Genomic DNA, 26,074 nt, shown 5'->3' with positions numbered 1-26,074 from the left:
AAAGTTGAAAGTGTGACTTGTACTGTAAGATTGGCAATGGAAAAGCTTTTGGGAAGGAGTTTGAGAAGACAACATTACCTGGTAAAGAATCAATTACTGCCACTGGAACACATGGATTCTCCACCAGAGAAAATTTCACTGAGTATCTGCTTTAAAAATAGATCCCTGTGAATCAGACAGCAAAAATCAAAAGACTTTTGATGAACAACTGTTTGTCTTGGGCAACTATTCGCCAACTTGTGCCCACCCTGCATATAATTGTGCCTAAAAAGGGATTCCATGAGCCATCTATAAATCAAAAAAAGTGCAAAAAGGAATTTGCCATATTGACTGAAGATCAATGGTATGCTTAGAAAAATTTATTGCACAAACTTAGCAAGTGCTGATAATTGAGGCACACTGTGTTTTTATTTTATTAGGTTTAGTAACACTTAGGATAGATGAGATCTATAAGAGTCTGATTCCCAAAAAACGTGTAGAATGGAAATGTATGGAAATGAGCAGATTTAGGAAAAACCTTCTATGAAAATACATTCTGCACTAAAAAGGCTCTCCTCTCCAGTTCACTTATAATGGATGTGTTGACATTCTTTTCATGTTTGTTCATTGAAGTAAATAAGTAAACATCATATATTCAGGACAACAGAATGTACTAAAATTATTAATGTAACTTCCGATAAACAAACAAGGGAAGTCATTTGTTTTTTTTTTAAGATCAGCTAAACAACCAGACAATAACGTCAATATAGCAGGCAGCCAAAGATAGCCTTTTAGTGACTACATTATCCTTCTATCACTAAAACAGATTTGGGAAAACAACCAATAACATTGGGTAAGGTGAAAAAAAAAATATACACAGTGGTTTTTGCAGTGCATTTTCTGGAAACAAGTGCAAAGTGGTAATATTTGCCTTTCATCATCATGCTGTTACTCCCAAGCTTTGAAATGTTGTAAAGTAATTCTTTCACAGGCAAGTCTTTCAGCACAACTGATAAGTGTAGTGTATAACTGGGACTTCCTAATTTTTATTATAACTGTAAATATTAAAGGTAATATATTTATTTTAATTACTTTAATTATTATAGTTATTATTTTCTGCAGACTTCTAGGGCAAGAACTGACTGAACTACAAGACCAAAGAAAAATATATTTATTGACATCGCTGCCCCAATACCGCCGATACTGCATGCCGTCGAGTATCAGGTTTTAAGGATTTATAGTTACTGGTGATATAAATAGATTTCCTAATAAAATAGGGCGATAATGTGCCATATGTCTTAATAATGCATATCACTGAAAACTAAACTTCTTCCATTTGCTGCAATTTTTTATAATTATAAATGCGAGGGAGGTTTGCAAGTGTTTGTCACAAAACAAAAAAAAAAAAAAAAAACTCAACAAGCCTGAAAGTTAAATTAAGAAGAGGATTATTCACTGTTCTAAGTACCTCTATGCCTACTTTATGACCATGTACCTGATTAAAGATATTGTGAATAGAGATAACTGCTGCAGTGCTCTTTTTTTATTCTGTTCCGATATATTTATCTTAATTATATTAGTATCATAAAAAAAAAAAAAAAAAGAGTGATCCTAATTATCCCAAAGACCATTGTGATCTTCGTTCAAATATTGGACAAAGAATACTTTGATGTGTCCTATGACTGAGCATACATGTTGTTCTTGTAGTGTTGGTGTGTCTCGCTTTACACAGGGCTCAGTCTGTCTTCTGTCAGGACAGATAACTCATATTACCACTGTGTTAAGAATTGAACTGCCTTAGGAAAAAACAGTAATTCAATATTATCGGTAATGATATATACCAGACAGGCATATGTACCATGTTCAAGGCATATCTATTATTAGAAACCAATCAATGCAATGGGGACAGTATACAATTCTGATTAAGAAGTGGCTTCTTATCCAACACTTGGACTATACATGCCCTGTTTTAACCTTAATTTGGAAGTTTTTTTTCTTAAGTATATGGTTCAATACATAAGATATTAGGTAATGTGGTACACAGTCATATTCAAATAACATATGATATTGGATTAATAATCTGTAAAGCAGAGGTAGTAGTGTGTAGGGACACAGAGAAATAGAAGGTAGATGTAAAACAAGATACTTTTGGGTGCCCTATGGAGTGGTTTGGCAAATGCATATCATAATATTAATAATAATTTGTCCCATTTTCACTTTGCATTTCTCATTCTTTATTAACACAAACACTTTGACATGTGTTACATTATGCAATCATGTGAATTGTTTATCATGGATTGTGCCATGCTTTACCTCCTTGTCTTTAAAGACTCCATCATCCCAAGCTTTATTCACTCGCTGTGTTGCAAACCTTTAAATTCAGATCTACGTTGAATATTGGCAGAGCTAAACTACGTTTTAAATAACAAGAACACATACAAAATTGTGCACTACAAGTGCCCCAAAATAGCATGGGCACCCTTGTTAAGGTAAAAGCGGTCAAACATACCGCTGCCTTACACACAACCAATCTTAGAGTTGTGCACAGGGATAGGATCTCCACCCGTTCCTTTATGGATCATCTGACTCCAAACTTCATGCGTAATATGCTGGCGCTATATAAATCCAGTTTATTTATTTATTATTATTACTTCTGATCCACACAGCTGAGAAAAGCAAGTGGTAGTAAAACAAAGCTGGTTGAATCGTATACCTGACTTTGCAGCTGTAATACCAGTATGCAACAATCTTTAGTTAGATATCCTACCTGCCTGCTGTCCAGCTTTCTTTTCAGATGTCATTTTTTAAAATAATTTTTAACAGTAATTCAAGTTGCCTGAAAACATATATTAAACATTTGTTTCTGTGAACTTCATTTAGCTTGGCCTAGAAAAATTATATTTAGCTGACTGGGGAATCTATTCTACAGAAGGACATTTTTCATAGGTCAAGAAACACTAATGACAATGTGTTCTATAATGGATGGCAAAAGAAATATATGGGAATAGGTTGAGTCGTGACAATACTCCATGTACAGTTTAAACAAACTGATGTATCTTAGTTACAAAGTCCAATGTTCCCAAACAGCAGGCCTAACCTTTAATGTAATACATTGATTATGTAGGTTTTATTACGGCATGAACGGAATGCGTACATATTGCCATTGCTCAAGACAGTCTCCAGTGCAGACTCATAACATATAACATCTGTTTGCTGTTATACGTTTGTCCCATCCTTCCTAAATATTGGTGGTATACATTTGCTGAAAGGACAGAGAAATCAAAAACTCCCTGAAAATGTTGCTAAAATCAACTATTCTTTATTGCAGAAGGATCACATTACCCACAAATTTGTAGTCATTACTATATCCTAGAAAGGATAAAATTTAAAAAGTGACATTGCACCAACCAAGGGGAACACACTGGAAAAGTTCCGAAAAAACGTAGACATTTTAGTTTTACAACGATGCACAGAAGTTATTTTTAATGCAACCAAAAACTCCCATTTAATTATATTGCCCAATATCCAAATCCACTTTGTGGACTATTGTCCCAAGCAACGAATGTTTGTTTTAAGGAGCAACTGCACTCAAATTGGATACCTGGGTCCCATTTTCCAACCATAAATTAATATATTTAAGATGTTGTTCTGAAATGGTGATTTTACTTGGTTCCAAACAAAGTAAAAACCATTAATTTCAGAAATCCAAATACTAAGTCTACCACATAGAAAGAATGCAAGAAATCCTTTATTGAATATAAAAACTATGAGTATTTTTATTTACAGAGTTCCTAGTATTCATTTTCAGTTGGTAAACTAGAGTAAGACAGAATATGAAGGCTTTATGTGAGCGAGTATATATGTGATGCCATAAAGTCAGGATACGGACCATGCCTAAATACAAGCTTTAGCTCTGTGGAGCAATTGTTCAAAATAGGAGTACTATTTCCACAGCCTCCAATGAACAAAAAATTAAAACTGATTTGGTTCAAAAACAAAAATAAAAGCTTACACTTTTTTATCCTCAGAGCTAAACTTTGTTTTTTCAAAGCTATTGTTTATCAGTTTTAGGGACCCTTAATGTCAGTGAATTTATTTAAAAAGGGATGAAAGCCTTCACCAAGCAACTAGAGTAATGATAAAAGATCCCATAGAAAAGATTTTTTGCTAAAAACAAAATATTATAGGCTTGTCAAACAAATATACTTTATGATGAGCCAAGTAAGAACTTAAGACAATGGCTGTGACTAGTGTACAGTACCCCAAAGACGATTACTGCACAAAATAAGGTCTATGGGCTTAGGGAAGTCTATCAATAAATGGATAAGAAACCGGTTTGAAAATCATATTCTGAGAGTATTAATTCATACAAAGAATTGTTTACGGTTTTAGTAGTGTACCCAAAAAGTACATTTAACTTTTACAGAAAATTTAGTTTGGGTTTAAAACTACCATTTCTGTGACTCAAGTAGCAAATAGGGTTTAATATTGATACATGTAAAGATTTGCCCTTTGGGACCACAAACCTGGTATATATATTTTTTTAAGGGGATTAAACTTGAGGCATAATAACAAGCAATGCCGAGCCACAGTTTCTAAAAGAAGCAAAACGCTTTCTTCTTTAAAACTGGTATAGACGCCAAAGATCAAAGGCATTATCCCAAGCCTATACAACGTCAGACCTCATCTGGAATATGTAGCCAGGTTTTAGGCACCAGTTTACAAAATAGGACGTTATGAAACTGGAGAGAAAAGGGCAACTAAACTGATAAGAAGCATGGAGGAACTCAGCTACAAGGAAAGATTAGCTGAAATAAAATTAATCTTTCCCAAGCAGAGACATTTAAGGAGGAAATATGATCACCATGTAGAGACATATAAAATAATTTATATACTAAACTTGCAAAAATCTCTTCATATGGAGGGGATTCTTCATAATAAGGGGTGTAAAGGGTGAAATAGACTACTTTAAGGGAGTGGTTCTAGCCAGATATACAAATTTAAACTTTAAACAAATAAACACATGATAAATGCATAGAATATAACGGGGTATTAACTAAAGACTTTTGATTTAGAGAATATCCAAATGCCTTAGGGAATATGAAAAGGATTTTCTTCGCCTCTTGGAACAACTTGGCCCATACTTTATAAAGTGGTTTCTTGCCTTTCTCTGAAACAAATAAGTGTAGGTTTCTGAAAGAAATGTGCAGTTTTTTTCCCTATTGGCTAAACTAGATGTACTGTGTCTTTTTGGGCAAACTATTATGACTGCAATTTAAACCAATGTGGGTCAAAACTAAAGTCTTTTTTTTTTCTTGTAATGGAAATATTATTAAAAACGGTAGTTCATTATACATTTTATGGTGTAAAAATCTAAACAAACAAAGGCAGATTTAACAACAACCAATTCCATCTGGTTGTGAATTTACATTACAACAACATCAATATATCTTCGGAAGAAAACACAATGAAAAGTGGGTCACGTATCTACTAAACAGACTAAAGTATGGGAAAATTTCCAAAATATGACACAGGAGAGCTTTAGGAAAGCATACACAATACACGGCAGAGAGATTCATCTGATCTTGCAGACTGCAGTAGAATTATAAGTGTAAATAAACAGAGAACACAGGATGGTGTTTAGTAATCAAACTAAATTTGAAATTTTACAAGGGGGTGGAGGAGTACAGCTAAAAAGAGAACAGTATAAACATCCTATAAATGTAATGGAAACAAAGTGAGAAGTTTAGATCAGGGTTACTTCATTTGTTGTACAGTTACTACTACTGTGGAGATAGACTTAAGGCCAACTCCTCTTATTTTATCTAAAACCTATGTTCTGTATCCATATAAGCAAAAAAAGAAACAGTGGGAAAAAAAGATCTAAGTACAGCAAAGGTTACATCTAGCGTCTTTTTTATGTGTCAGATCCTTGGTGTGGTTGATGCCCGACATGCAGTATGGCAGGCGAGAAGATTCCCGGCCCCTCTGTACTGTTAATGGACTATACTACATATGTGGAATGTTTTATTCTTTTACACAAATTTGAGAAGTCTTGGACCCTGCTTGCAAATGGACACTAATTACTACATATTTAAATGTTCTCTCAGTTTTCTTTCATGTCCTCTAGTTCCCTTTCACAATAAAAACCCATTAGTGCATATAAAATGACTTTACTGGATTTAGCATGCGTCTGTATGACTGTAATAGAAACATTGGACTGCAAGCTTCACCGGTGAGGGGGACTAAGATTACCATTTCTAGGAGTTCTAAGAAAAATTAGCCGGAATTGTTTGCAAAATAAAAATGAGTATAAAAAACATAATTTTTAGATTTTTTAGCAGAAACTTGGGGTAATTTATAAAAAATGCTTAGCAAGAACATCGTAAACACAGACTTGCAGTTCGATATAAAAAAAAGGGATCTGTGGCTTTGTTTCTACAAAACAGGAAATTATAAAATCAAACTAGAGGATTTAGAAAGCAGTACTTTCTACAATATAAGGCATGATAATTGTTTTTTTTTAAAAAGGCAATCTTTAAAAAATGTTTGATTGTATGGAGGCAGGAAAAGCCTTCGTGTGGAAATTTTAATCATTTTGGATCTAAGTATTGAGATTGTATGGATTGGTATTGCTTTTGTCTTATTATGGTCCTTTCAAATAATGTATAAGCAACTGTAAACCAAGGAACAGTCAAGGGAATGGCACCACAGCGGGTCCCCATGGCCAAAGAAGTACTGAACGCAGAAATCGGCCAAAAAAGTCATGGCGTCCGTTTTCTGGGACAAAGACGGTATTCTGTTGGTGGACTACCTACCTCAGGGCTCTAGAATCACCGGACAGGATTATGGTAACCTCCTGGACCAGCTGAAGGAGGCAATTAAGACGAAACTCTGTGGAAAGTTGACCAAAGGGATCCGTTTTTTGCAGGACAATGCACCTGCACACTGGTCCAACGCTGGGTTTCCAATTGGTTCAACATCCCCCCTACTCACCTGACCTGGCCCCTTCAGAGGATTATCTGTTCCGGAATCTGAAGAAACACCTGAAGGGGCAATGTTTTGAAGACATTTCTGGTGTCAAAGATGCTGCTGAGAGCTGGTTTGCGTCCCAACCAAAGGACTTATTTGAACGGTCTAGAAAAGCTGCAACTACGTTGTACCAAGTGCATCAGTCAAAGCAGTAGGATGTTTAGCCAATAAAGGATATCACCTAACTCCCAGAACATATTCAAACCAGCAGTATTTTAGCATGTGTTTACCATGCATGTAGCAACTGATAAAACACACGGCGATGCTGCCATCTATTAACATCTGTCAAATAAAGGATGGAAAATGGAACCACTTGGTCCAATTTTAATCGTTTTAGGATTAGTATCTCTACAATGTAAGGATCACCACAGTTTAGGTGCTGTATTAAATTAAATACTATCCTTTATACACCCAGTAAATTAGGTTTATATTGGTTGGTGTACTGCAGAATTTTCTTTTATAGAATCTAGTGAGTATGTATTATAAATGTTTTCTGGTTTACAATCTCACCTAAACGCTATTTCTACTAGACTAAAAATACAGCTGCAATAAATTGAAATTAATATGAACTACAGGCACATAAAAAATGAATGCTGAATAATACAGTTAAATATTTACTAAAAATGCTATATAAAAATAGGCGTAAACAGTTGAATTTGACTTGTACCAGCCTCTTGTAGTGCTAGGTCAGAGAGAGGAAGGGACAGTACTAAAACATCAGGTAGGGCACATGAACTGACAAGGAACATACTGATAGTAAGAAAAGGGATGTGCTCATTGTCTGCTGCAACTGTCCAACTAGAAGCTGTGGGTAGAAAGGTGACCTAGCTGTATTGCTGTAACTCCAAAAAAATAAGGTCACCGTCCTGGCTGTATTATCAAGCAGGGTCCAGTAAATCCCTGGGCCAGCTGGACAAGACAAAAATATTTTGAAGGTTCAATGGCTTCAAAATATTTTATTATTATTACACAGTGTTAATATAGTGCTAACATATGACGCAGCGCTTTACAAAGTCCATAGTCATGTCACTGTCCCTCAAAGGGGCTCACAATCTAATGTCCCTACCATAGTCATATATCATTAACACAGTCTAAGGTCAACTTTGAGGAGAAGTCAATAAATCTAACTGCATGTTTTTGGAATGTGGGAGAAAACAGGAGTACCCAGAGGAAGCCCACGCAAACACGGTAAGAACCTGCAAACTCCATGGAACTTTTCTATAGTTAGTACACAGTCAACAAATACTAAACCTATTTCATTTTGAGTAGTTGATAATAAACAATAATAAACGATAAATACACCTACAACAGCTATCCTTATATTACCCCTTCTTCACCTGTTGACCTCTATATGAATTAAGATTCCTCAGTCAATGCAAATCGAGCCCAGCAGGTAAGAAAATAAAAATATAATATAAAGCAATGCAAGGGATTGGTGTATAAAAAGAAAAACATTTTCACATTAGAGTATTAACTTGCTGGAGTTAAGCATTCAGGGAATAATTATTCCCAGTACTTGAGAGAGCAGAAACATAGATTCATACATTTATAAGGGGGATGAACTGTATATGAACTACACGAAATACAGAGAGCCTTTGAAGCTTGCTAATGCTGCTGTAATAAGTGACTCACTTCTGAGCCTAAGGGATGAGGTACTGTCCATATCACACAAATATGGAATGCTGTAAAAAAATGTATCTATTGGAATATTTCTTAAACTTCAGATGTCTGTTATATGCTTTCCTCTGATGCATGCATAGCTACCCAATTGTATTTTGTCTCCGTGAAGTACGATTTCTGAGATTGAATACAAGCAGGAGATAAAACAATGTAAAGGAGTGTAGCTAAAGAATACAGAAATGCCTTTACTTTGTCCTTCTGAAGTCCCATTCCTGAGATATTCCCACCTCCTGCCTGTAGACTGACATCAGTAAAATACAAATACATTATCATTAAAAGCTACGTGCCGGTGGTGACAAACCAAATTGTTCACTTCAGGTGTTTCCGTGCAGTTTTAGGTTCTGTTGTACATGGAGTTACTAAATGCACGTGAGCAGATAAAGCGGTTAACTTCTCTTAAATGCTGCATGAAGTATCTGAAAAAAGCCATGGGAACACTAATACAAGCAAATGCCTAAAACACAATAAAAGAATGAATGGACCCATTTGTTACTATGTTAGCCAATTTAGGGAGCGGCTAAAAACGTAACCATAGTGGTACCGCTTGTAATCTGAGGCTTAAAAAAAACACATTGAGGGTTTAACCTCTTTAACCTCCTTAGCGGTAATGCCCAGTGTGGCTCGGGGTGAATTATTCTTTATGTCATTATCAATTAAGCAGATAAAAGGCCTGGAGTTGATTTGAGGGGGGTGCTTGTATGTGGAAGATTTTGCTATGAACAGACAACTTGTGGTCAAAGGAGCTCTCCATTTAGGTGAAACAAGCCATCCTTAAGCTGCAAAAACAGAAAAAACACATCCGAGAAACTGCTACAATATTTAGAGTGGAAAAATCTACAGTTTGGTACATTTCAGGGGCTCAAACCTTAAATTTTCTCTTTCTTAACAGAATATCTCTTAATTCAGCTGGATCATTCTACAACTGTCTGGAGGTGGACATACAAATCCAAATCAGGCCTTACAGAACCTTACAGTAATACAGACTTATTCCCACAGCTGAAGTAGAACAATACGGGCACCAAGGCCCTAAATACAACATGGCCTGCCCCAAAATTTGAACATGAACCCACTCATACATACATACACATACATCAAGAATAGTGAATTGCTATTATATAACAACAAAGGGCATGAGATATATGTCTTGAATCTATCCCTTGGCCTCTAATCAATTCCTGGTTTCCCCAAGACCTTAAAGTGTATAGGAAGCTCCATTTATTTATTTTTTTAATGCAGACAGGAACGGTCAAGACCCCATCACATGTTACAATTACATAAAACTCAAAAATGAAGAAGTATAGACTGACAGATGATGTCTGTTCTGTTTTGTTTATTTTATATGTTGGTCTTTGTGATATAAGGTATCTCACCTAATAACAGTTGATTTGTATATTACACCTTGTATAGATATGTGTAAAACTGATGTCGAGCAGACTATTTTAAACTATCAACCAGCATGGGACAGGCGATGTGCATTCTGCTATAACCGTTCTTATCTACCTGACTGTTGCCAAGCCAGATTGGCAGGGAAATATGGCAATCGCGGATTCTTTTGCACATGCCATGAAATGAATGAACTTCCGCACACCTGTACGGAAGTTACGTCATCCTGGCATGGCAAATCAAGATAGCAAAAGATCACCATCAGAAAAGAATAGAAGAAGGAGGATGGTGGTGCCCTGCAATGGAACAAGGATAGGGGATAGTTAATCAAAGGTTTAGTTCCACTTTAATACTAAGATAAGAGTGAGTCAGGTTTTTAACGGAGATGATAAATACATTTTACATCAGGTTTACGTCAATTTACGTCAGGCATCCCGGGAGGCTCTTGGGCACTCTTAGGAGCCTTTTTGCGAAAATAAAAAAAATTGCCAATCCCACGCATGCGCAGTCATCCTACGTCACCTGATCTCGCGCCTGGGTCGAGTGACGTAGGATAAAGAACCCAGGGGAGAAGGCGAAGATGGCGGTGCCCAGAAACGGATGCTGAGACGATGCGGGACCTGATGCCAGACACCCCCCGAGTGATTGAACTGCCCTGAGGGAATGAAGGTAAGTGTGTTTTTGTTTTTTGAGTTTGGTAAACTAACTTCTGCAGCTGGTTGATATTCAGATCTCCTGCCTTCAATACTATCTAAATCAGTGACCCACAATGGGTATGCAACTTGGTTAATTATCAAACAGGTGTGTGACAAACTACTAAAGCTAAAAGATCAGTTTTACATTCAGCAATGGCAGTTTGGGGATAGGTCCACTTTAAGGGAAATCTGGTTATCCATCATGACAGGAACATGGAAACTGCCAGCACCTCCTTCCTTTTCAAATAGTATGTTCCAAGGCTGTTATCTTTGTCCTCACCTCACCAATTCCAAGGCACCGATTTCAAACAACAATATTGTAGATATTAGGTGACATTCACATTCTGGTTTCAGATCAGTGATTCACCAAGTAGAGGAGAAATGATGAAGAAAACAGCTTTGAAACCTACTCCTCCAAAAATAAGACAACAGTGAAACTTTTTTTTATCCATAATCTGATATTCCTAAAAAACAATTTAAAACTCAAATCAATTAAGTTAAATGAAACTTAAGATTTTAGTGAGAAGCTCCTCAAGTCTATGTTCATCTGCTCGCTCCAGTACATATGTTCTGTTCTCTTAGCCTATTGGCTATAATCCCATTCCACTTGGTAAATTGTATGTCTCTCCTATTAGCCAACATGTTCCCCAGATTTCAGACAACATGATGTAGATTTCTAGTACAATAAAAGTATCAAAAGGACAGGGTGTTTCATTTCTCTTTCAATGCATTTGTATTGAAATATATGTATGGAAACTGTTGGGGTGAAATAAAGGCAAACAGTGCAGTTGCTGGTTTGACAATATGACACTGTCTTCCAAGCTAAAATCTTACCTAATGGGAGTAAGTTACAAATCAAGTAGCATCACAGAAAACATTCAAGTAGTTTAAACTGTTACACTAAAAGTGAAGCAAAGGTTATTTCATGCAAAAATGAGTGCAGGTGTCAATAAGGGAAATATTTACTATTTTAATACTCAATTTCATTGGGAAGGTGAAACTTTTGTATATTAACATACAACACAGTGTAATATTACGTTTATAAATTGTTTTAGCACCACTTGGGTAAAGTGAAAATTGGATCCATTTATACATATACCCATATGTGCATGACATCCATCAAGTCCATTTAAATGCAATTCTTTACAACTGAAATTTACCAAAAGAATCTCCAGTTGAGTTTAGCTAAATAATTATTATAAATAATTTCATGTGCATGAAAACACGGCTAAATGAGTAGGTGCCCATGCATCTGTGACAGAAGTCAAAAGAACAGGCTTTTCTCACCTCTCCTAGACTTGTGCCATAGTAATATAGTGTTAGCTGTTAGTGTGTGCGGGTATCCATAAACATAACATCATACATGTCTAGAACAATTTAAATCTATTGATTGTCTTACCCATGTATGTTTTATAGGTAATGGAGCATAAGCAGTTTTCCCCAAAACATGGGTAGGTTCCACTATTAGGAGCAGATTATCATATGATTCCTGAGTATGGTATAAAAATGACAAGATGGCTCAATGGCCTCACAGTACTTGGTTCCCATATTCATATCTTGGCCAGAACACTGCATGAAGTTTGTATGTTCTCCCAATGTTTGTATGGGTTTCCCCAGGTTTTGCTTTTCCCCAGATTGGCTTTAGACTATGTTAAATAACATAGGGCTATGGAGGGGACATTAGAATATGAGCATCTCTGGCAGACAGGTAATGACTTTGACCCTTTCAGAACTGGCTCAGGATCAAGCGTTCTGGAGCGGCTCCTGGCAGTTAGCACCTTGCTAGCCATTTGGTCTTTCACATAGCAGTGCTGGTGTCTGTACATTTGACAGCTGGTGGCAGTGAGCAATACTGGTACTGCTCACTGCCGCCCCAATTCATTCTTTATGGGGGCTGGTGTGCGGGGATTGCTACATGTGGATTTTTGTCACTGGAAAGGATCTTTTACAATCTTTTTCAACAAACCACTAAAAGATGCATGAACGAGTGCTGTACATATAGCACCGTTCTGCTCTATGGAGAGGGGAGGGGGAAGAATGAGCAAATGGCACCCCGCTGCGCTCTCTCCCCTTCACTTTCATTGCGGTCGTTCGTCTTCTGTCATTCATGGATCCGCCAGGATGGATCCACAAACGATGTCGGACGGCCTCTGTACATGTCAGATTCTCGTCTGGGACAAGTTCAGCCGTATCGACCGAGAATCATCTGATGTCTGTACTTAGCCTAAGCGTGTTAATGATGTCAGTGCTATACAAATACAAAAAATAAATAAGAGTAGACAAATAATTATAGCACACAGATTGGCGATACCAAAAATGAGCAACCAAATAATGTTTTGCCCAACTGTCTCAAAAAGTAATGGTAATGTTTTCTTGACACACACTAAATAATATATGTGTTAGTCAGTTAAACAGTTTGCCTGAGGTTCTGAAACTGAAACTATTCCCACCATGTACTATTTGACTCCCTTAAGAGACATGACAGGCAAATTGACAAGTCAATGTTATATAGACATACATGGATCACCTTACATCTCTATGTGTTACATGTAGACAGCTTATTAGCACTCGTCTTCTTAAAGGGCACTTGAAAGGCACTTGCTGCTAAAGTGCTATCATTGCCTTTATGTACAAAGTTAATGAGAAGAGCTGCTGCATGGTATTCATGTGAATTGTTCCTATGATCTATTTTATTTTACAATTCGTTGTTTCAAACAAATCCTGTAACTTGAATTTTTCTGATTTAAGAAAATGTTTAGTATTTTTATGCAGGGGTATAAAAAATATGTACATCCAATTTATAATATGGACCAAGAAGCTAACAATAACAATGAAAATATAAATAAAACGATAATCACAAATGCCTTATGTCATGCAGCATTGCCACTTTTCCAGGAAAAATTTAGGCTTAGTTTTGTTTTATGTTTGTGGTTAAGGTTATGCAAATATTCCACATTTTCCTTTAATTTTGTGTATACTAGTAAGGCTCCTACATAACTGCTTGCTGTTGTGTGTGCATTATATAACAAAAAGGTATTACATTACGAAAAAAGTTGATATAAATGCCCTAGATTGTGTTACCAACAGAATTCTTTAACTGTGTGGAAGCTTTCAGCTTTTAACCATCTATTATGTATTCTTGCATGATTTTTTTTTCTGGTTTCAAACCAAAAACTATGCTATAAAGAAACTGCTTTAATATGCAGCTTATGTCTCCCGCATGTCATTTAAAAGAAATAAATGACTTGAGATACCAGGTTCTCAGTAGACAGAGGCTACAGCAGATTGTGTACCTACTCATGCACATGACTTATCAAGGGAACATGCTGTGACGTTGTTTTGTGATCTTTTGGAGAATTATGGCAGCTGTCTGTGTATTAATGAATATGGCAGGAGTGACTACGATGTAGATAAAACTGTCATTATACTCTGTAGGGAGCCCATACAGCTGATCACCTTAGAGGAGGAACATTCTCTGTAGCATATTGCATACATGTACACCTTCTGCAAAATGTCTCTGGGTATGATGAAAGCTGGCTTATTCGATCTTCATTAGATTAGCAATTTTCTGTTTACATGAAACCTGGTTGCTCAGGTGTATTCGTAATTCCCTAATAACCTATTCTCTTATCTGTACTTTGTAAAGTACAAGTACAGATATTTTTTTTGAATAGCAGGAAAAGAGCTGGAACCTTTGTCAGGGTTTTATCCCTGCATTTGGGAGAAAGCTATAACTATTTCCTGTCTACGTGACATAACAGGAAGCAAGGAAAGCCTTGGCTGAGATACAAGGGGGTGCTTAGAAGTTCCTGGCTTTGCCCCCTTCCAGATGAAATATAAAAATGTGTGTGGGGTCATATGACAGTCTAATATCTTAGTATGTAACTGTGCAAATATCAGGTCTTTGCGATTCCTAAAACTGTTTTTTCTTTTAGTGAGAAGCTGTGATGGCAGAGGCACAAGCAAGTTTCACGTCGTTGGAGTTATGGGCCGTCATGAAGTTTTTGTTTCTCCAGGGAAAGTCAGCAAAGGACATTCACATTGAGATGTCACAAACACTTGGGGAGAAGTGTCCTTCCTACAGCACTGTCAAACCCTGGATATCCCGTTTCAAGACTGGGCATTTCACCGTTGAAGATGAGCCCTGCAGTGGGCCCCCCAACCTCAACTCTCCCGGCAACCTGTGATGCTGTCGGCAAAAAGATAGCCCAGATGCTTGACATCTCACGGGAACGTGTTGGGTTTGTTATCATCCCTATCCTAGACATGCACAAGCTTTCAGTGAAGTAGGTACCGAAATGTTTGAACAGTGATCAGAAGGAACAAGTTGAAGCATCCAAAGCCTTTTTCGCTCATTTTGAACCTGCACAGGACATTTTGGCTAGGTTAGTGACCGAAGATGAAACCTGGCTCCACATCTATGATCCTGAAACTAAGGAGCAGTCAAAGGAATGGCGCTACAGTGTTCCCCCGTGGCTGAAGAAATTCCGAACCCACAAATCGGCTAAAAAAAGCATGGCCTCTGTTTTCTGGGACAAAGACGGTATTCTGTTGGTGGACTACCTACCTCAGGGCTCTAGTATCACTGGACAGTATTATGCTAACTTCCTGAGCAATGCACCTGCACACACGTCCAACGTTGTATCTGCCAAACTGAACACCCTGGTTTCCAATTGGTCCACCATCCCCCCTACTCACCTTACCTGGCCCCTTCAGACTATTATCTGTTCCCGAATTTGAAAAAACACCTAAAGGGCAACAGTTTGAGGACATTTCTGACATCAAAGATGCTGTGGAGAGCTGGTTTGCGGCCCAAACAAAGGACTTATTTAAACGGTCTAGAAAAGCTGCAACTACACCAAGTTGCTGTACCAAGCGCATCAGGCTCAGGGGGGATTATGTTGAAGAAATTTGGTATTTCATAACTCTGGCTCTCTTCTTTCTGGGCAAAGCCAGGAACTTCTCAGCACCCCCTTGTACAAACAAAAAAGTATGCTGGAGGGTTTACCCACTCGCCACTCTATCCAAAACAAAAAAAAGTTAGGGGCTCCTTTTTAAAAGATCTGGAAAAAGCTGCTCCAATGGCCTTTGGAGTAATTGCATTTAGGGCCCATTTAGGCTATGAGTTGCATTTTTACCTCAACACAATGTAAACATGGTTCACATAAATTTTTTTTATGCCATTTTTTGGCATATATGAATTTCATCTACGTATTTGGCTTTTTCATGAGAGTTTGGCGTTAATCAGAAGTCTGCCTGGAGCTGTGTTACTACAGTGGGTAAAATCCATGCTGGATGAGCACATTCTGCACTTTCTCCTGTGAATCAGAGACGGTTGCTATGGTAATCAGAGGTCAGTGATGACTAAGACTACCTTGACATCCTATTCACAGAAAAACATTCACATTGAGACATTGTATAAAGCAATTATTATCTTGTTACTTCTATATTCGCCAGCACTGAAGGTCTTTAGGTCTTAGTCACAGATATGATCCAATAAAAGATAGCTGAAAAATCACAAATGAAAACACAGAGGGTATTCCACACCTATACTTGTACCTAGTACTACCTGTATAGGTAGTCCCCGGGTTACATACAAGATAGGGACTGTAGGTTTGTTCTTAAGTTGAATTTGCATGTAAGTCAGGACAGGTACATAATTTGTAATAAATGTTATTAGGACATATGTTTGTCTCAACATATTAGGCAGTATGGTGTCAGTTACTGTATAAAATCCCCACTGTAAGCTAATCACAAACAAAGAAAGAAAAAAAATATTTATGGAGCAAGCTGTGCTTTGATTTGCAAAAAGAAACAACTGCAGAGTTTGTCTTGGTCATTAAAGAGTTAGAAGATGCTGCAGAATGAGCTCACCCCCTAAGATCACTCACAACCTCAGCTGTGTTTAGCCGAAGATTTCTTCTGCAAGTCATGCAAACCGCCCCCCTCCCCCGTTCGAGGCGTCAATATGTTGGATGTCCTTAACCCAGGGACCACCTGTACAATTAGAGAATATTGTCACAATACAGAGTACAATAACTGCTTTACTGAATGTAAGAGAACAACCTAAATGTAGGTATAGTCTTTATAATTCTATTTAGCTATTAAAAAATCTCTACTGAGCAAGAATTCCCATGTCATGCAGACATTGGATTGGCTTGGCTTCTGTCTTGATCACCATGTTCATCTGGACAAACAAAAAAGGTGAGGTCTTGGTGAGGCCTCTCTGAGGAACGCCCACCCTAGCTAGGAGTCTACTGCAAATATTACTTAAAAGAATGTATAATGCAGAAACTAATTTCTTGGGAGGAGAGTTCCCAATTTATTGTCCAAAAAAAAAAAGCTAATGCATCTCAGGGGTAAAATGTCTCCATCATGGCTACAACAAACAAAGTTGTTTATTGTGTGTTTTAGCCCCTGAAACATGTAGGCACTTTTTTTTGGCCGATGACGATTATCGGGCGATAAAAATCTGATGTGTGTACGCAGCTTTAGACAAGAGAAAGCAAAGCTCTGCCTCTGCTTGCCTTTTTGGGGCAAATTTTGACTTCAGACTTTAGTTTTAAGGATAGATGAAGGACCCATGAAAATCATAAATCGTTATTAGCATAAGATAAATAGGCTGAATAGTCTCTTAATTACACAGGGTGGTACAGGGATTTGCAATGTACAGTAATCAATACTAGCAACATTTGCCTCAGGTTTCCGAATTTGTTCTTGGTTCCATTCAGGACAGAAAGAAGAGAGCTGCTTACCCTAACTTGATTCTGAAGATATAAGTTTCTGACACCTAATATGTACATTATTATTCCAGGTTGTTGATTCAAGAAATAATGAGATAAATAACAGAATGACAGCCCTGAGGCATTGCCAAACAAAAGAAGCTTTAATTGGCCTTTGGGAAATTAAGCAATTTAAATTATAATAGGGAGGGCATGAAGCTCTATACTTCTCATGCTGGTCTGTACAGAAGAGTATATACTCCAACTATAATCTTTTTAAATGACAGGAGCTGAGCCAGCTTTTTTTAGGTATACTCAGAATGAGTGCTATTGAATATCTCTGGCAATTTCCAAATCTAGTTGAAGAAGAGTTCACAGAGGGCTGAACAAAAGATATAAAATAAAGTTTTCCCTTAAAATACCCCCACTTGTTTCCAAAATCCTCACTTAATTTCTATTCTTATTGTTTCCACCTCTATCTAGTTTTTAGCACTGTCTATTTTTTTCAACATAACAGAGCAACAGTATGAACACCAAGCCAAATACTTACCAATGCACTGGCTTAATTGGGGGATATGTGGAATACAACATGGTGCAAATCACCCCATAGTAGAATGGTGACCTGAAACAGTTTAAAAATACAGTTACTATATTTATGTCCCTATTGGTTCTTTTACAGGCTTCTCGGTGTCTAGTCAGGAAAATGTACAGCAGAGCCACGGCGTAAATGTCTTTTATCAACCTAAGTTCAGTCTTTATGCTTGTAAAGTAAGCTGAAATGTCTGTTATACAAACATAACTGTGTACAGTAAACTTGCAGCCAGTTCTATCTGCTTTTAAAATTGTGCCCTATGTTGACTAAATTGTACCTTGTGTTTGGATTTGTTGTTTCTAAAACAAAATGAATAAAAGTCCACCAATGGCCTACAGGCGTTCAGATTATTTTCCATGTTGGGTAATTACTTCCTGCTTTGATCTGGTGGTAAAATTAACATACCATAAAGTGAACAAATCTTAAAGCCCAAAGCCCTTTTTAGGGTTTGGACTATCTGCCAAGGTTTTTTTACAGTCTATATTTTCCATTGGGTTAGTGATAATAATAAAAACACTATAATCCAATAAAAACACTGATATGATAATATATAAAAGTAATATTATAAACGAAATTAGATTTCACAGGAATACATAAAAATACAATGTGTTCATTGTTTATGTGTTCCACAATCAACACACTACACTGTCTTTGTGCAAAACATTCCATAACACTTCTCTATGGACCTGCCAGTTACAAGTATCCAGCTTCAAATAATATGTCTCACTTCAGTGAATACATTTTGTGCTTATGTCTACACAGTATTCCACTTTTTTGTCTTTATGATACCCCCATTTCAAACTTAAAAAGTGTACCTGACATATTTACCTTTATAATAAATGTGTGAGATCAGAACTAGGTGGGTATTATTCTCAGTTCTTCTCTATGCAACTTACCTCTTCCACAAATATACCAATAGGTACAGGAGATAGGAAAACACCAGTAGTGTAAAAACTTTCAAAACACACTACTCTACATCTAAGCACTCAATAGCACCAGCATTGTCAAGTAGAGACCATAGGCAAAAGTGTAATAGATCCCTATTGTGTGTTCTTAGACTAGCCTGCAGCTAGGCTGTGACCTGATGCGTTTCACAATCAGGGCTTTCCCATTGGGGAGATAGCCCCTCACCTAAAATCTTGGTAACAGAGCCTCAATCTAATAGAAAAATATCTTTGTATCGGGACAAATACAGGATTTTAGTGTTTTTTTGTTTTTTTTAAGTAGAGAGGTTTTTTTTTGCCCGCCTGACCTGGTGACCACTGTTACCCTAATTTCTTGTACCAGTGGAGTCACAGATGGCAATAATCCTATAGAAGTATTAACCCCACTTTTTTCAAAATATAAAAAAGTATTGTCCCGAGTTTGAGTTTTGCATGGTGTATTTTGCCTTGCTGCGGTGACTTTACTAAAGAACACAGTAGTGAAATAGCAACCATAACCTTGCAGGAGACAGGAGACAGGAGACCATGAATCTAATAACTGGAAGCGTGTCAGATGCAGTAGATTCTTAAGGAGCGGAGATACTAGTCACCACAGGCTAAATAAGTATTTTTACAATTAAACATGATTAGAACGTCCATACAAACAGGGCAAGTGTTGTAAAAGATCAGTCCATCTTTAATGACCTCATCATACCTTCAAATACATCATAGTGTTAACATGTGCGGTATATGTGTATTGCCATTTATTCTGAAAAGCAACCCAATGTATACAAACAGTGTAAAGAAATTGTTCTGTTCTTTAATGCACCTCAATAATGTTAATACACGTGCGCTATGAATTCTATGTTTTTCATGGCTTGAGGCTAGCTAGGGGCTCATTCAAAACCAATGCAGGAAAAACAAACTTGTAGACACACGCACATAGATGAATGAACCCCTAAGGAAACCTGAACCATTGTCGATACAAAGTTTTATTCCAACTATGGAGAAGTATACTGGCAATATATAAATTAAATATATGGGACTTGTTTATCATATGTGTGCAGTTACCCATACCTAAACCCTCAACTGGAATACATCTTTTCCACCTTTCCTTGCTGGCAGCACACTAATACATTAAAACACTGTCTGATGCTTTTTAGGCTTGTTGTAAAAAGCTGCAGTTCAGAGTGGATATCAGGCCACGATAAGCTTTTTCTTCCTGTGCAGCCATTGAACTGAAGACTACATCATCTGAAATACTGACCCACACAAAACAGCTGCTGTAATTACCAGTGGGAGACAAGTCCACTTTAAAAACAACTGTCCATAAATGTGAAGGCAACATTTTATCATCTATTATACAAAAGGCTCTTTATGGATGGAGAATGCAAAATTGGATGCCGCTTTACAACATTTTCCAGCGCTATTACATTAGCATACATTATTACCAGTTTTGCTCCTCTCATTAACCATTTCAAATCCAGAGTACGACAATCAGAGACATGGTTAAAGCCAATCTCCACTTGGTTGTCCAGCTACCAATCTCAATTATTACTGCCTCTATAAAAAAGCATGCACAAAGCACCCTGAGGAGATTTGCACATTTTAATCATTAATCTCTGCACGTACACACACACAGGGTCCTCTCTCCCTCTCTCTCTTCCCACATGAGATGTGCATGTGATGGCTATGCTCGTCCTAGGAAAACCTCTGTGAGATGCGATTGCAGTGTACACATTTCTGGGAATTATGAGCATGTATGAAATGAGGACACAGTGGTTTTGGTTTTTTTGAATTGTTCAGAATAAGGCATACAAAAGTCTAATTCTACACATTGTTGTGAAACAGGAACCAAAGATGTTTAGCAGCTGGATCAGTTTTCACAAAACATTCATTTCTGTTCTTGGTAGATGCGGATAGATACCAATAAATATTAATATAAAAAAAGAAACACTAGCAGGACTGGTTAAGATAGACTGGTGAGACAATCATGGGTGGACTTGAGTGGTCCAGCAAACCTGGGATGCATCTGGTCTAGGGTTGAAAACCTTTTGCTAAATTTTAGCAAATGATTTTAGGAAATCCATTCCAGGTTTGCTGGATTACCCAGGTTCACACATGAAAGTATGTCTTCTGCAGGCTTGGTGAGCTTTGATAAATCAAGCCCAATGTGTTGTGTAATTAGTATGTGAATACATTGGTCCTAGGTACGTTTATTTTTACACGTGCATTTATTAGCAGGTTATGGAGGTGAGACATTAAAATTGTATTATATGAATTTAGTTGTACTGCCATTACAAGGGAGTATATAAGATTAGCTATGTAAATATTGTCTTTCCAGTGTTTTTTTTTTATGTTTCTAAAGCCTAACTTCACTTTTCAAACATATCTGATATTTTATGTCAGGGCTGTTAAGACAAATTTATTTGCTGCTAAACATGTCCTATTTTCAATGGAAATGAATGGAACTTGCTTGCATGTCTTGTCAAGTACATTGCTACAGCAGAGTCAATAGACTGGTCCCATGCCACCGCAACAAATGCACGTTCTAAAGTGGCAGGCACATCACATTTGAATTCATAAGGTCTTTGTAATCATGAAAACTAGATGGGAGACCATGAGCAATAGGTTTTAGGTGCCACGGGGCCACAGTAACTCCCTTAGTCTGCATATAGTATCTGCTGAAGCCACTGTTAGGTGGTACCAATTTTCTTATTTTACTTTTATAATATGAAGAATGTAAACTTTTATGTTGCTGTGTTTTATTCTATGTACTTCATGTCTAGGTAAAATCACGTTTAATTAAACTAATGCAGCTATATCTAAATGAACACACACTTAGGCATATTTCACTGTACAAACTCAAATTCCCAGAATTCTCAGTAGCCCCTCTTTTCATTGGCGTTCATTTCTTTTAAACACAGAGGCTCAAGTTCACCTGTGGGTGTCACCTAGAGCAGTCTACATAGGAATACCTACTCCTCCGGATTGAAACTTATTAATGCATTTTGATATTAACAGAACTCTTCCTAATAGGCTGCCTACTACATGCCCAAAAGCTGAAGACTCTTATGAGCAGTTCTGATGCACAGTGCCGTGATGCTTTCAGGTAGCAATACACAAATCCCTCCCAGCTCATCCCACCAGCCACGATTTTCCTGAACTGCATAGAAAGCAAAGAAAATCAATGATATTTTCAACAAATCAAAATTAGGCTAAATAAGCAATATTTTTTTATTGGTAAGGGGAAAATAGAGCAAAATACAGGGAATATGCAATTTATGCTATAATAACCTCACCTGTGACTATGAAGTATACTGAAATCTATTTTCATATGTGAAAAATAAAAATCCTAAAGCCTGCATACCTCGAGTGATTTTGTCATCAGAGATGCACCAACTCTTATCAAAACTAGGTTACTACTGTGTACGTGGCAGGGTCTTAAAAACTTGGAAACAGTAACTTAAATGTATACATCTATCTGGTAGCCTCATCGTAACAGGAACTACCATTGTGTTTTTAGTCTTTACAAAATAACTGGATCATGTATAAACAATCATGTGACCCTGAATGCATGATGCACCAAAATTAAGATTGGCTGAATATATACGCACACATGATTCCCATGTGAAGATAAAGGACCTGTATATAAGACTATGACTCAAAACACTAGAGTCACCCATCTTTTTTCCTGGGTGAATTTCCTTTCAAAAATTGCCCATTTTAGTCAGTGTCAATGTGGAAAATGGCATGCAAGTTCTGAGGCTCTTTTTGCTCATAACGAACCCCCTTATGACTCTTTGGGGGTTTATGGATACAGTATTGACTTAACCTTTTTTTTTTAACCAACTTCAAAACCAAGCCGTTGAGCTGTGCTGTTCACAATTAGCTAATCATGGTTTTTCACCTGTTAGTGGTTTTATTGTGTTGGCTAATAAGTAAGTCATTGCTGACCTAAAATAGTCAGAGCGAGTGCTCAAACCAATGTACACAAACATTGCGGCCTAAGAAACCTGCCGGCAATAAATAAAAACAAAACATTGCTGTAATGACAATGCTCAAAGGAAATATTCATGTCTATTATATGGTAAATATTTACAGTAAACTGTTTAGATGTATAATATGGAACTGAAATGAATGCAAAACCAAAGCTGACAAGCAAACAATAATACAACAGTGTAGATAAAAATAGGAAGTACCACACATATACAAATCCTGTTTACAGTAAATGTAATAAATAGTTCCCTCAAAACTAATATTTCAGTTATGAGTGAACAATGCTGGTGCATTTCACAAGTCCCCCCCACCCCACCTCTTGCCACAAGAGTTTGAATCCTCCTGCTGTAGCAAGATAATTGTTTGCCTTATAACTTTATTTTTGAAAAGTAATATATATATATATATATATATATATATATATGTTTAAAAAAAAAAAACAGTCAAACCTGGAATGTGACCTGGCTGCAGCATGTAGGAGATGGATGCACACCCATGAACTGATGTGACTGCCACAGTAATTCATACATATGGGAGATGGATGGGTCATTCTGCTCATCATAACCAAATGTTCAATTACCCAATAAAAAATACCCTAAATCAAAAATTATTATTTTTTATATTCAAATACTATGCAATTTCATACCAACAGTAACTCTCAAAGTCTATAAACTCTCCTTCTCCCCACCATCAACTACTGACCAGTAGCAACAAAAATACAAAAATAATTTCCAATACATTATACATTTTAATTCTGAAAATGTTACTTTTGCATTTAAATAAAAGCAAACTGCTTCTATCACACATCATGTTTGGGTCTAGCTACCTCCTATACACTTTGATTAGGAATGTAGAATATAAAACTCAGTCATTGTCACTAACAATCCCAAATAATCATCACTCCGATATTTTGAATAAAGTTTTATCAATCTAAAATATGATTTATATGACTTTTTGGTGATACTATAGCGTGATTCCTAAATTCACGCTATAGTATCACCTACTTTTTTAATTTTATGATTCCATGGCAACAATATCCCTTCCATTTATTAACACCTCACAGATCATCCATTCTAAGAATGAAGCGGTGACATGCCATCCAGTATTCTGTATCATGAAACACCTGTCATGCATCTTTTAGGAAACCCCCATATCACAAGTGTCTGTATCCTGAATAATTGCAGTAACTGTGCAGAACACCAGAAGAAGCTGAAATTGTCCAGCACAGACACATTCATTCAGCAGAAAACAGGGAGCAGCTTTGGAAAAAAAAAAAAAAAAGAATGCATCAGTATCCTCACACACGTTTTGTTCTAATGACTCCTGGGGACAATCAATTATTTAAAACGCTTCAGTGGCATACAAATCATTTACCATCACCCTCTGAGTATACAACACACAAGATGAAATCATGCAGCTGATCGATACAATGTCAGTAAATAGGTGTCCTTACTATGCACAATTCAAAGGACAATAAATGGCAGGACACGATGATCTCCTTGCAATGAATGCAAAGAACATGGGCACACAGTGGCAGAAGGATGCAAGCATAGGATATTTGTAGCGATAGATAAGCTATATGATGATCATTTTCTTAGATCCTTACCATAGAGTGTGCTTCTGGTGACCTGTCCTCCCATAGCAGTGTGTCAGCCTTGTGCAGCTCTCCTTACATTGCACGGTGCACCAGGCACACGGCAGCCAGGGTCATGCTGTATATACACACAACATCTGAGAGATACTACTAATAATAACACATACACAGCAAGACACAAGGAGCCCACACCGATACCTCCCACTCCCACAGCCTCCCTCTCAAAGCAGCAATGTCATTTTTATTTACATAAAAGGGAGGGGCCTTCCTGAAATAGCAGATAGCAAAGCTTCAAACCAGGGGATCTCCCAGGCAAGGACCAAACCTCTTCACTGCTAGGCTTTCATGCTTTCTCTGCACATATACTAAATAAAATATCAATTCATAATAATGATCTACACCTGTAGGAGGACACATTGATGCTCCTTTCACACCTGTGTGTTAACAGCAAACTCACACTTACTGTAGCACACATGCATTTTAATGATGTACTACACAGATGTGAGTAATCTGCATGCTGTGTTACATTAGAAATTTGCAGCATTCAAATGCATTCAAATTTGCAAATCATTCAATGTGCGAGCAATGCACATGTGTGATAGAAGGCTTAGGCTCGGTACACGCGTGCATTAATTTCTTTCATAATCTTTTCCAACAAAGACTGCACGATGCATGAATGATTACTGTACATACAGCACCGGTCTGCTCTAGAGGAAGGGGGGAGAGCCTCGGAGCTGTACCCCACTGCGCTTTCATTATGATCCTTCCCTATTGGTTGTCCGTGGATCCTCCAGGATGGTTGTTGGAACAACGGACAACAAGCGATGTACACGCGCCAGATTCTCGTTCAATATCATCTATGTGTGTACATAGCTTAAGTCTAAATACACCTAATAATTTCTTGCAGTCAAAGGCATGTCAAGTAGAAATACTATTCTTTTCTAGGTGACTAGTTCGCATCTATGCATTGCAGTTTAATGTGAAAGGGAAACAATATGAGCTCATTCACATCTATGCATTTCCCATGAATGCTCTAATGGAGCGGTTGCCAACCAGTGGCCAGTGCGCCCTCCAGCAGGGTGAGGAGAAGGACCCCGCTGGCGGGGGGCACCGGCCAGAGCTGCGGACCATGTCTCCAGTACAGATCGCAGCCTCAGGGGGGTGGGCGGCTTGTGTCTCTGGCTCAGACTTTTGATGGGAGAGTGGACGGGCTCTGGCACCATGTCGTCACCCTCTTTGAGTTTCTTCCCCTTTGAGTAACACACGGCTCCCTGTGCATGAGCAGTCCACAGCCCCTAAGTTTAGTGGTCTGTAGGTCTGAAAAGGTTGGCGACCACTGCTCTAATGCACAGAGAAAAGTGTAAATTCAACCTTAAAGTGGAACTTAAGTTCCACAATAGAAAAATAAAATTGTCAGCAGGCAGAATTTTTATTGCAGACGGGACAGAATGCAGCTCAGTCATCCCAGCCTGGCA

At 37.5% G+C, this 26,074-nt stretch overlaps 1 protein-coding gene across 3 annotated transcripts in view; it reads right to left on the bottom strand.

Annotated features, from left to right (window-relative positions):
* Positions 1-26,074, bottom strand: part of NEURL1 (neuralized E3 ubiquitin protein ligase 1) — a 122,521-nt gene that overhangs the window by 35,716 nt on the left and 60,731 nt on the right. The window contains exon 1 of one of the 3 annotated variants that reach the window (XM_072425057.1): positions 24,612-24,785. The exons of the other annotated variants lie outside the window; for them this stretch is intronic. Within the exon in view, the coding sequence (XP_072281158.1) occupies positions 24,612-24,645 (34 nt within the window). The 5' untranslated portion in view covers positions 24,646-24,785. Of the gene's footprint in view, positions 1-24,611; positions 24,786-26,074 lie in introns of those variants that run through there. 3 annotated transcript variants of the gene reach the window in all.

Source organism: Pyxicephalus adspersus, chromosome 10, assembly GCF_032062135.1.
Source record: "Pyxicephalus adspersus chromosome 10, UCB_Pads_2.0, whole genome shotgun sequence".
Lineage (NCBI taxonomy): Eukaryota > Metazoa > Chordata > Amphibia > Anura > Pyxicephalidae > Pyxicephalus > Pyxicephalus adspersus.
This window is presented reverse-complemented; position numbering and strand designations above follow the sequence as displayed.